Source organism: Anolis carolinensis, unplaced genomic scaffold, assembly GCF_035594765.1.
Source record: "Anolis carolinensis isolate JA03-04 unplaced genomic scaffold, rAnoCar3.1.pri scaffold_14, whole genome shotgun sequence".
Taxonomy (NCBI): Eukaryota; Metazoa; Chordata; class Lepidosauria; order Squamata; family Dactyloidae; genus Anolis; species Anolis carolinensis.
This window is the reverse complement of record NW_026943825.1, coordinates 3,708,288-3,721,468: the sequence shown is the minus strand read 5'-3', so window position 1 is coordinate 3,721,468 and position 13,181 is coordinate 3,708,288. Positions and strand designations below refer to the sequence as shown.

The 13,181-nt window shown below is 41.9% G+C and overlaps 1 protein-coding gene across 2 annotated transcripts in view; it reads right to left on the bottom strand.

Moving 5' to 3' along the window:
- Positions 1-5,093: 5,093 nt before the first annotated feature.
- paqr6 (progestin and adipoQ receptor family member 6) overlaps positions 5,094-13,181 on the bottom strand; it is a 28,073-nt gene continuing 19,985 nt past the window's right edge. For both annotated transcript variants that reach the window (XM_062964956.1, XM_062964957.1), the window contains exon 8: positions 5,094-9,371. In XM_062964956.1, the coding sequence (XP_062821026.1) occupies positions 9,121-9,371 (251 nt within the window). In that variant the 3' untranslated portion in view covers positions 5,094-9,120. The remainder of the gene's footprint in view (positions 9,372-13,181) is intronic.

The window sequence follows — 13,181 nt, the reverse complement described above, 5'->3', positions numbered from 1 at the left end:
CTGGCTACCAGTATTAAAAAAACTCAAAAATCAGAACAGTAAATAAAAAGCAATACTCTGAAAACAGAGGATTTCCAGACATGAATCAACCTAGGGCAGTTAATGACTCTAAACAAAGGATGCCCCAGAGGCAGGAAGAAGACAGCAGATAAGCTTTTCAATGCTAATTAAAGTGATTAACTACACAACATTCACACTGACCTCTCTCACCCTAGACTTTCCACAGATATATATTAACCTCTTTACTTAGTTTTCTCCATACCTCACAACCTCTGAGGATGCCTGCCATAGATGTGGGCGAAACGTCAGGAGAGAATGCTTCTGGAACATGGCCACACAGCCCGAAAGACATACAACAACCCTGTGATCCTGGCCATGAAAGCCTTCGACAACACATATTTCCAAATTTTTCACCCAAAAATTTCGGATATTTCCGAAAATTCGTAATGATTCTAAATGTTTCTTAGAACATGGCGCAGTCGCCCCCCCCCAAAAAAAAGGAAACTGGGGGGGGGGGCTTTTACAGGGTTCTCCCGCCCTCATTTCTTGAGCTATCCTCATCAAATGTGGTACAGTGGGAGATCACATTCAACAGTCTTTGCTCAACAAATTGCAGAACATTTCCTGTATTTTATGATTTTTTTGGGGAAAAAATTAACAAAACATTAAGACACATTTAGAGAATGGGCCAACGATGGTTCAAATTACATTGCTGGTTGCGCCCAGGGACAACGTCTCGGAACTCGATTCAAAAAGCGAGAACAATCCGAAATAATTCCGATATAAGAATAAAACGATTTTTTGGACAACCCTACTGTTTACTCAAGCTTTGGGGCCTTAATCCTTACAATCCGTTTTCTGTCTCTGTCTTCCATTTGTAATTACGGTATTATTTACATTAAATAAAATAAATAAATAACAATTCCTTCTTCTTCCTTCTTTCCCCTTTCTCTTTCTTTTCCTTCTGTTTGGCTTCCTTTATTCTCCTTTCCATCTTCCTCCTTTCCTTTTTTCTTTCTGTTCTTTCTTTTGCTTTCATTCCTTCCCTCCTTCCTTCCATTCCCCTTTCCATATTCTTTCTTTCGTTCTTTCTTTTCCTCCATCCCTTCCTTTCTCTTTTCCTTTCTTCTTTTTTTCTTTCTTTTCTTCCTTCCTCTTTTCCTTTCTTCTTTCTTTCTTTCCTTCCCTCCTTCCTCTTTTCCTGCTTTATTTCTTTCTTTCTTTCTTTCCTTCATTCCTCCCTTTCTTCCTTCTTTCCTCCCTCTCTCCCTTCTTCTTTTCCTCCTTTCTTTCTTTTCTTCCTTCCTCTTTTCTCCCTTCTTTCCTTCCCTCCTTCCTTTCTTTCTTTCCTTCCCTCCTCTTTTCCTCCTCTTTTCTTTCTTTTTTCTTCCTTTCTTTCTTTCTTTCCTTCCTTCCTTCCTTCCTTCCTTCCTTCCTTCCTTCCTTCCTTCCTTCCTTCCTTCTATCCTCTTTTCCTGCTTTATTACTTTCTTTCTTTCCTCCTTCCCTCCCTTCCTCTTTTCCTCCTTTCTTTCTTTCTTTCTTTCTTTCTTTCTTTCTTTCTTTCCTTCCTTCCTTCCTTCCTTCCTTCTTTCTTTCTTTCGTCTTTTCCTGCTTTATTACTTTCTTTCTTTCCTCCCTCCCTCCCTTCCTCTTTTCCTCCTTTCTTTCCTTCCTTCCTTCCTTCCTTCCTTCCTTCCTTCCTTCCTTCCTTCCTTCCTTCTTTCTTTCCTCTTTTCCTGCTTTATTACTTTCTTTATTTCCTCCCTCCCTCCCTCCCTTCCTCTTTTCTTTCTTTCTTTCTTTCTTTCTTTCTTTCTTTCTTTCTTTCTTTCTTTCTTTCTTTCCTCTTTTCCTGCTTTATTACTTCCCTCCCTCCCTTCCTTCCTTCTTTCTTTCTTTCCTCTTTTCCTGCTGTATTACTTTCTTTCTTTCTTTCCTGCCTCCCTTCCTTCCTTCCTTCCTTCCTTCCTTCCTTCCTTCCTTCCTTCCTTCCTTCCTTCTTTCTTTCTTTCTTTCCTCTTTTCCTGCTTTATTACTTCCCTCCCTCCCTTCCTTCCTCCCTCCCTTCCTCTTTTCTTTCTTTCCTTCTTTCTTTCTTTCTTTCTTTCTTTTTCTTTCTTTCTTTCTTTCTTTCTTTCCTCTTTTCCTGCTTTATTACTTTCTTTCTTTCCTCCCTTCCTCTTTTCCCTTTTTCTTTCTTTCTTTCCTTCCTTCCTTCCTTCCTTCCTTCCTTCCTTCCTTCCTTCCTTCCTTCCTTCCTTCCTTCCCTCCCTCTTTCTTTCTTTCTTTCTTTCTTTCTTTCTTTCTTTCTTTCTTTCTTTCTTTCTTTCTTTCTTCCTCTTTTCCTGCTTTATTACTTTCTTTCTTTCCTGCCTCCCTTCCTTCCTTCTTTCTTTCTTTCCTCTTTTCCTGCTTTATTACTTCCCTTCCTTCCTCCCTCCCTCCCTTCCTCTTTTCCTTCTTTCTTTCTTCCTTCCTTCTTTTCCTCCTTTCTTTCCTCCCTCTCTTCCTTCCTTCCTTCCTTCCTCTTTTCCTTTCTTTCCTCCCTTTCCCTCTTTCTCTTCTTTCTCTGGTCCTTTGACTCCACCATCTTCCTCCTCCCAAGACCTTTGCCTCTCATTGGCCTGCAAACCCTTTTTAATGTGACTTCTGGTTCTGCTCATAAAATCAGGGGAGTGCCTCTGAGTGCGTGCAAAGCGCAAAGCGCCGCCTGAGTAGCCTCCGCCTCGAAGGGAATCCAAATCCCTGGCTTTTTCTCATGGCCGGAATCGCTGGGTTGTTGTGCATTTTGCGGGCTGTATGGCCACGTCCCAGAAGCATTCTCTCCTGACGTTTCGCCCACATCTATGGCAGGCATCCGGAGGATGCCTGCCATAGATGTGGGCGAAACGTTAGGAGAGAATGCTTCTGGGACGTGGCCATACAGCCCGCAAAATGCACAACAACCCACTTAACACTAATCCTTTTCCTTCCCACTTTTCCATCAAATATTAAAACGTCCCGGTTTCCTTCTCCATCGGCCTCCTTCGTCTTCAGCTCGCTTCAAGTTTTTCGGAAACCCATCTTTAGCATGAAATTTTCCCCAAAAAAAACACCTACCTTGCAAGGTTGGCCTCCGAAGTGTCAAATCTTGATATCTTTCTCATGTTGGGGCCAAACTTTCGAAACTTTGGGCTCAAACCGTCTCTCTTTTTCTCGCTTCCAAGCCCGATCTTTTCTTGCCCAGCCTTCGGGAAAAATGACATCCAAAGGCCGGTCCGAGGGGGCGAGGAATGAATACGGCTGGGAACAAAAGCAGGCCTGTTTTTTGCACACAAAAGACTCTTTTTTTTGCTGATGCCGCGGGATTCCCAAATGACCAGGGCCAGCCGGCAGAGTTCCAGCTTGCTTTGCAATCAAGATATATATATATATATATATATTATATATATATATATATATATATACTAGCTGTGCCCGGCCACGCATTCCTGTGGCTTTTTGGATTTGTTTGTTGGCCAGGTGGATTTGCAGCAAACTCTCAAGCAACCAGAGATGACTCTCAGTTATCCGACATCGGCCGCCCCCCACGGGTGCCGGTTAAATGAGAGTCAACTGTCATAGCATTAATACAAACTCTCAAGCAACCAGAGACGGCTCTCAGTTATCCGACATCGGCCGCTCCCTGCGGGTGCCGGTTAAATGAGAGTCAACTGTCATAGCATTAATACAAACTCTCAAGCAAGCAGATACGACTCTCAGTTATCCGACATCGACCGCTCCCCGTGGGTGCCGGTTAAATGAGAGTCGACTGTCATAGCATTAATACAAACTCTCAAGCAACCAGAGATGACTGCGTTATCCGGCATCAACCACTCCCCACGGGTGCCGATTAAATGAGAGTCGACTGTCATAGCATTAATACAAACTCTCAAGCAACCAGAGACAACTCTCAGTTATCTGGCATCGATCACTACCCACGGGTACCAGTTAAATGAGAGTCGACTGTCTTAGCATTAATACAAACTCTCAAGCAACCAGATACGACTCTCAGTTATCCGACATCGGCCGCTCCCTGCGGGTGCCGGTTAAATGAGAGTCGACTGTCATAGCATTAATACAAACTCTCAAGCAACCAGATTCGACTCTCAGTTATTCGACATCGGCCGCTCCCCGTGGGTGCCGGTTAAATGAGAGTCGACTGTCATAGCATTAATACAAACTCTCAAGCAACCAGAGATGAGTCTCTAATGTTCTGACGATTTCTAATTTAAACTAAACAGTGAAACTGAGGCCCTGGGCTGATTGGGTTGCTAGGAGACCAAGTGGGCGGAGCTTATCCCTTTGGCAGCAATTGGATAAAAACAATTATTCCTCTCTCTCTAATTAGGACTTCATTTTTCTTTTCTTTTTGTTGTATCAACCTAGAGGCGTGAATGGTGGGTTGTGTTGTCAAATTTCGAGGTTGGGGGACCTGTAGTTTTGTTGTTTTATATATATATGTCAGGTATATCAGTCTAACAACCGAGAAACCTAACCACTCCCATTAATCCCTGCAGTATGTTCAGTTGGTCGTGGGGCTTCTCTGTGCCAAGTGTGGTCCCAGTCAATTGCTATATATTTTGTGCATTGTCGTAATCGTTGTTCCTCAAAGTTCAAAGCAATAACCAGGTATATCAGTCTAACAACCGAAAAACCTAACCACTCCCATTAATCCCTGCTGTATGTTCAGTTGGTCGTGGGACTTCTCTGTGACAAGTGTGGTCCCAGTCAATTGCTATATATTTTGTGCATTGTCGTAATCGTTGTTCCTCAAAGTTCAAAGCAATAACCAACCAGGTATATCAGTCTAACAACCGAGAAACCTAATGGCCTTGCATTAATGCTAGTGGATGGTTTACCACTTAAGAAAAGATTCACTCAAACGATTCTCAGGAATCAAATGAGTTTTTAGCTCTTCTCAGGAAGATCAGACGTTATACAAAGGTTATGATCGAAGAGAAGAACAGGTATATCAGTCTAACAACTCAGAAACTCAGAACATACAGCCCGGAAAACTCACAGCCACCCAAAGAAATAATTGCTTTCAAATGGGGAAAAAAAGACAAGCATTATTATTTGTTTTATATTTTATTTCTCTTTCTTTCCAGTTCTGAATTAAAGCTGTTTTATTTCCAAACGTGGGTTTTATTATCCTTAAAAAAAAACATAAACGAAACAAGCAAACCATTGGTCACTCCATTAAAGTAGCAGGATATTATATGGCGGGTCAGTATAAAAATAGATAGATATAGGGCCAGGCTTTAGCACAATCGAAGTTCGACCATTCGAAGCCCGGGTCAGGGTGAGCTCCTGGCTATTAGTCCAGCTTCTGCCTACCTAGCGGTTCGAAAAGCAAAAATGCGAGTAGATAAATAGGTACTGCTTTAAAAGCGGGGAGGTATTTTAACAGCACCACCCAGTGGCCGGAACCGAACACAGCCTCCAAAGATGCCGAAAGACGGAAAAGCCTATAGAATACCCCTATCTTGTCGTTGTTAAAACCGGCATTGGATATATATATATAAATACTGCAAATAAATATATTTTTAAAAAGAGTGGTTTTGTTCAAAAACTTGGAATTTTGGCGTTCCAAGAATAAAATAAAAAATAAAATTTAAAAACCCGAAGACGCAGATAAAGGAATGTTGTTTAAGGACACGAACGACGCGACATATAATAATATATATATATTTTTAAAAAAGCTCTTTCATTTTAAAATTCTGGAATATAAAATAAAATTCTGCCCCTTTTTTTCCCCCAGTGCAAAACGAGAAAGGGAAGAATGAGGCCGGTTAGCTGTAGGTTTGGATGGGAAATATTATTATTATTATTATTATTATTATTATTATTATTATTATTATTATAAAATATTCTATTTTTAAAGCATTTACGGAGGGAAAAGCGGCCCAAGGAACCCATTAAGACGCAAAGGAAAGACGGAAAAGCCTGTTAAGGAAAAAGGCAACTGGTGTCGCAGGCACTTAAACTGGGAAATATCCGTGCCGCGGATGCTGTCAATCAAGAATGATGCTGAACTTATCTCGGGAAAATATAGTTTTCGAGGCTTGGGATCAAACCCAAAAACCAGAGACATAGAAGGCACTTATGTTTTGTCATCTAAACATGTCTTGTCTTGTCGACCACTTTCGCTGTGTTGCTGTGAATTTTGGGGGCTGTCCGGCCACATCTCGGTAGCACTCTCTCCTGACATTTCGCCCCCATCGGTGGCTAACAGGGGCCGCGGTGGCGCCATGGGTTGCCGAGCTGCTGACCTGAAGGTCGGCGGTTCAAATCCGCGAGACGGGGCGATTTTCCAGTCTTATACCAAAATGTGAAAATGCGAGTAGATAAATAGGTACCGCGCCCACAGGAAAAAGGCAAAGAGGCTGCGGTCAAGTGGGTCCTGGTTGTGACACCTCACACCTGGGCAAAACTTCAGAACAGAATGCTTCTGGGACATGGTCAGACAGCCCGGAAGACACACAATTCGAAAATGTGCCAATGCGAGTAGATAAATAGGTACCGTGCCCACAGGAAAAGGCAAAGAGGCTGCGGTCAAGTGGGCCCTGGTTGTGACACCTCACGCCTGGGCAAAACGTCAGGAGAGAATGCTTCTGGGACGTGGCCAGACAGCCCGGAAGGCACACAATTCGAAAATGTGCCAATGCGAGTAGGTAAATAGGTACCGCACCCACGGGAAAAGGCAAAGAGGCTGTGGTCAAGTGGGCCCTGGTTGTGACACCTCATGCCTGGGCAAAACGTCAGGAGAGAATGCTTCTGGGACGTGGCCAGACAGCCTGGAAGGCACACAATTCGAAAATGTGCCAATGCGAGTAGATAAATAGGTACCGCACCCACAGGAAAAGGCAAAGAGGCTGCGGTCAAGTGGGCCCTGGTTGTGACACCTCATGCCTGGGCAAAACGTCAGGAGAGAATGCTTCTGGGACGTGGCCAGACAGCCTGGAAGGCACACAATTCGAAAATGTGCCAATGCGAGTAGATAAATAGGTACCGCACCCACAGGAAAAGGCAAAGAGGCTGCGGTCAAGTGGGCCCTGGTTGTGACACCTCACGCCTGGGCAAAACGTCAGGAGAGAATGCTTCTGGGACGTGGCCAGACAGCCCGGAAGGCACACAATTCGAAAATGTGCCAATGCGAGTAGGTAAATAGGTACCGCACCCACGGGAAAAGGCAAAGAGGCTGTGGTCAAGTGGGCCCTGGTTGTGACACCTCATGCCTGGGCAAAACGTCAGGAGAGAATGCTTCTGGGACGTGGCCAGACAGCCTGGAAGGCACACAATTCGAAAATGTGCCAATGCGAGTAGATAAATAGGTACCGCACCCACAGGAAAAGGCAAAGAGGCTGCGGTCAAGTGGGCCCTGGTTGTGACACCTCACGCCTGGGCAAAACATCAGGAGAGAATGCTTCCGGGACATGGCCAGACAGCCTGGAAGGCACACAATTCGAAAATGTGCCAATGCGAGTAGATAAATAGGTACCGCGCCTGCGGGAAAGGCAAAGAGGCTGCGGTCAAGTGGTCCCTCACAACCTCCGAGGATGCCTGCCATAGATGTGGGCAAAATGTCAGGAGAGAATGCTTCTGGGACACGGCCGGGCAGCCCGGAAGACACACAATTCGAAAACGTGCCAATGCGAGTAGATAAATAGGTACCGTGCCTGTGGGAAAAGGCAAAGAGGCTGCGGTCAAGTGGTCCCTCACAACCTCCGAGGATGCCTGCCATAGATGTGGGCGAAACATCAGGAGAGAATGCTTCCGGGACATGGCCATACTGCACAACACACAACAACCCTGCGATTCCAACAACCCTGTGATTCAACATACCAGAAAACCTTTAAAAACTACAAAGCACCTTACACACTCAGATACACATCAGTTATAGAACTCCGATATGCCGATGATGACGTGGTCTATGCACATTGTGTTTTGGACTGCAACTCCCATCATTCCAGATACACATCAGTTATAGAACTCCAATATGCCGATGACAACGTAGTCTATGCCCATTGTGTTTTGGACTGCAACTCCCATCATTTCAGATACACATCAGTTATAGAACTCCAATATGCCGATGACAACGTAGTCCATGCACATTGTGTTTTGGACTGCAACTCCCATCATTTCAGATACACATCAGTTATAGAACTCCAATATGCCGATGACAACGTAGTCTATGCCCATTGTGTTTTGGACTGCAACTCCCATCATTCCAGATACACATCAGTTATAGAACTCCAATATGCCGATGACAACGTAGTCCATGCACATTGTGTTTTGGACTGCAACTCCCATCATTTCAGATACACATCAGTTATAGAACTCCAATATGCCGATGACAACGTAGTCTATGCCCATTGTGTTTTGGACTGCAACTCCCATCATTCCAGATACACATCAGTTATAGAACTCCAATATGCCTATGATAACGTAGTCTATGCACATTGTGTTTTGGACTCCAACTCCCATCATTCCCAACAGCCTCAGGCCCTTGACACACTCAGATACACATCAGTTATAGAAATCCGATATGCCGATGATAACGTAGTCTATGCCCATTGTGTTTTGGACTGCAACTCCCATCATTCCAGATACACATCAGTTATAGAACTCCAATATGCCGATGACAATGTAGTCTATGCTCATTGTGTTTTGGACTGCAACTCCCATCATTCCAGATACACATCAGTTATAGAACTCCAATATGCCGATGATAACGTAGTCTATGCCCATTGTGTTTTGGACTGCAACTCCCATCATTCCTAACAGCCTCAGGCCCTATACACACATCAGTTATAGAACTACAATATGCCAATGATAACGTAGTCCATGCCCATTGTGTTTTGGACTACAACTCCCATCATTCCTGAGGCTGTTAGGAATGATGGGAGTTGCAGTCCAAAACACCCGGAAACACCCCAAACGGAGGTGCGGACGTCTCGAACGCAAGACTTAAAGTGCTCATTTTGTAAAAACATTGGGCACGAAACGCGGGACGGTTTGAGACTGAGGTATAAAGTGCGACGGCGGGACGCTTTGGACTCCAGCACCCATCATCCCCGCCTGCAGCCAAGTTTGTCACTCCGAGACGTGGTTCTGGAGGATGGACGTGGAGCCGGCGGAGCAGCAGAGGAGGAAGGTGAAGGCGGCAAGAAGGAGTGCGTTGCCCAGCAGAGCCAGGCCCAGGACGGCAAAGGTCTGGGTGAAGATGACCGGCGGGGCGCGGAGGGCGAGGAAGGCCCGGCGCGAGTGCAAATCCCGCAGGACGGCTTCCAGCTGGAAGTGGGTGCCCACCACGGCACAGATGTGGAAGAGCTGGTGGCTGTGGCCTGGAACGGAAAGACAAAAGCAATATCCGTTATAGAACTTCAATAATGCCGATGATAACGTAGTCTATGCACATTCAGAAGAAGACCGAAAACAGCATCAGTTATAGAACTCCAATATGTGGATGACACCATACTCTATGCACATTCAGAATAAGACCTACAAGCCATGGGTCATGTTGGGAAAGCCAAAACCAAGGTCACAACAACATCTCTTATAGAACTCCAATATGCCAATGATACCATAACCTGTGCGCATTCAGAAGAAGACCTGCAACATATGTAATAGAACTCCAATATGCCGATGATACCGTAGTCTATGCACATTCAGAGAAAGACCGACATCATCTGTTATAGAAATCCAATATCACCAATTATAGAACTCCCATATGCCGATGATACCATAGTCTATGCACATTCAGAAGACCTACAATAACATCAGTTATAGAATTCCCATATGCCGATGATACCGTAGTCTATGCACATTCAGAATTAGACCTATAACAACATCAGTTATAGAACTCCCATACGCTGATGATACCGTAGTCTATGCACATTCAGAAGAAGACCTATAACAACATCAGTTATAGAACTCCCATACGCTGATGATACCGTAGTCTATGCACATTCAGAATTAGACCTATAACAACATCAGTTATAGAACTCCCATACGCTGATGATACCGTAGTCTATGCACATTCAGAATTAGACCTATAACAACATCAGTTATAGAACTCCCATACGCTGATGATACCGTAGTCTATGCACATTCAGAATTAGACCTATAACAACATCAGTTATAGAACTCCCATACGCTGATGATACCGTAGTCTATGCACATTCAGAAGAAGACCTACAATAACATCAGTTATGGAACTCCCATACGCTGATGATAACGTAGTCTATGCACATTCAGAATTAGACCTATAACAACATCAGTTATGGAACTCCCATACGCTGATGATACCGTAGTCTATGCACATTCAGAATTAGACCTATAACAACATCAGTTATAGAACTCCCATACGCTGATGATAACGTAGTCTATGCACATTCAGAAGAAGACCTACAATAACATCAGTTATAGAACTCCCATACGCTGATGATACCGTAGTCTATGCACATTCAGAATTAGACCTATAACAACATCAGTTATAGAACTCCCATACGCTGATGATACCGTAGTCTATGCACATTCAGAATTAGACCTATAACAACATCAGTTATAGAACTCCCATACGCTGATGATAACGTAGTCTATGCACATTCAGAATTAGACCTATAACAACATCAGTTATAGAACTCCCATACGCTGATGATACCGTAGTCTATGCACATTCAGAAGAAGACCTACAATAACATCAGTTATGGAACTCCCATACGCTGATGATAACGTAGTCTATGCACATTCAGAATTAGACCTATAACAACATCAGTTATGGAACTCCCATACGCTGATGATACCGTAGTCTATGCACATTCAGAATTAGACCTATAACAACATCAGTTATAGAACTCCCATACGCTGATGATACCGTAGTCTATGCACATTCAGAATTAGACCTATAACAACATCAGTTATAGAACTCCCATACGCTGATGATACCGTAGTCTATGCACATTCAGAAGAAGACCTACAATAACATCAGTTATGGAACTCCCATACGCTGATGATAACGTAGTCTATGCACATTCAGAAGAAGACCTACAATAACATCAGTTATAGAACTCCCATACGCTGATGATACCGTAGTCTATGCACATTCAGAAGAAGACCTACAATAACATCAGTTATGGAACTCCCATATGCTGATGATAACGTAGTCTATGCACATTCAGAAGAAGACCTACAATAACATCAGTTATAGAACTCCCATACGCTGATGATACCGTAGTCTATGCACATTCAGAAGAAGACCTACAATAACATCAGTTATGGAACTCCCATACGCTGATGATAACGTAGTCTATGCACATTCAGAATTAGACCTATAACAACATCAGTTATGGAACTCCCATACGCTGATGATACCGTAGTCTATGCACATTCAGAAGAAGACCTACAATAACATCAGTTATAGAACTCCCATACGCTGATGATACCGTAGTCTATGCACATTCAGAAGAAGACCTACAATAACATCAGTTATGGAACTCCCATACGCTGATGATACCGTAGTCTATGCACATTCAGAATTAGACCTATAACAACATCAGTTATGGAACTCCCATACGCTGATGATACCGTAGTCTATGCACATTCAGAAGAAGACCTACAATAACATCAGTTATAGAACTCCCATACGCTGATGATACCGTAGTCTATGCACATTCAGAAGAAGACCTACAATAACATCAGTTATGGAACTCCCATACGCTGATGATAACGTAGTCTATGCACATTCAGAAGAAGACCTATAACAACATCAGTTATAGAACTCCAATATGTGGATGATACCATACTCTATGCACATTCAGAATAAGACCTACAAGCCATGGGCAAAACACGAGGAAAGGAATGAGGAAGTACAGCCACTACTGGACGGTGAAGCAACAGCTCCCCCTGTGGCCGGAACCGTGAAGCTGGAAAAATGTTAAAAATGCCTCTGAGTCTGTCTAATGTATGTTGTTTGTCTGTTGGCATTGAATGTTCGCCATATATGTGTTTATTGTAATCCGCCCTGAGTCCCCTTCGGGGTGAGAAAGAAGGGCAGGATATAAATACTGTAAATAAAATAAATAAACATCAGTTATAGAACTCCCATATGCTGATGATACCGTAGTCTTTGAGCATCCAGAAGAAGAACTACATCTGTTATAGAAGTCCCATATGCCGATGATACCATAGTCTATGCACATTCAGAAAAAGACCTACAACAACGTCTCAATACGCCGATGATACCATAACCCAGGGGTCCCCAAACTAAGGCCCCAAACCTGGCCCCCGCCCTCAGTTTTATAATATAATGTATTTTATATACATATAATATTGATAATAATATTATAATGCAATACAATATAACGCTAATAATAATACCATATAATAATATTAATTATCTATTCTATATTACATATAATATTATTATTAATATTACAGTACAGTGGTATAGTTCAATATAGTAATATATAATGCTAATACTGTGCTATGCTAATAATATCATATATTGTATGTACATATAATATTGATAATAATATTATAATGTAATACAATATAACACTAATAATAATACCATATAATAATATTAATTATCTATTCTATATTACATATAATATTATTAATAATATTACAGTATAGTGGTATAGTTCAATATAGTAATATATAATGCTAATACTGTGCTATGCTAATAATATCATATATTGTATGTACATATAATATTGATAATAATATTATAATGTAATACAATATAACACTAATAATAATACCATATAATAATATTAATTATCTATTCTATATTACATATAATATTATTAATAATATTACAGTATAGTGGTATAGTTCAATATAGTAATATTTAATGCTAATACTGTGCTATGCTAATAATATAATATATTGTATATACATATAATATTGATAATAATATTATAATGTAATACAATATAACACTAATAATAATACCATATAATAATATTAATTATCTATTCTATATTTCATATAATATTACTAATAATATTACAGTATAGTGGTATAGTTCAATATAGTAATATATAATGCTAATATTGTGCTATGCTAATAATATAATATAATGTATGTACATATAATTTGTAAGCCACTCTGAGTCCCCTTTGGGGTCAGAAGGGTGTGATACAAATGTA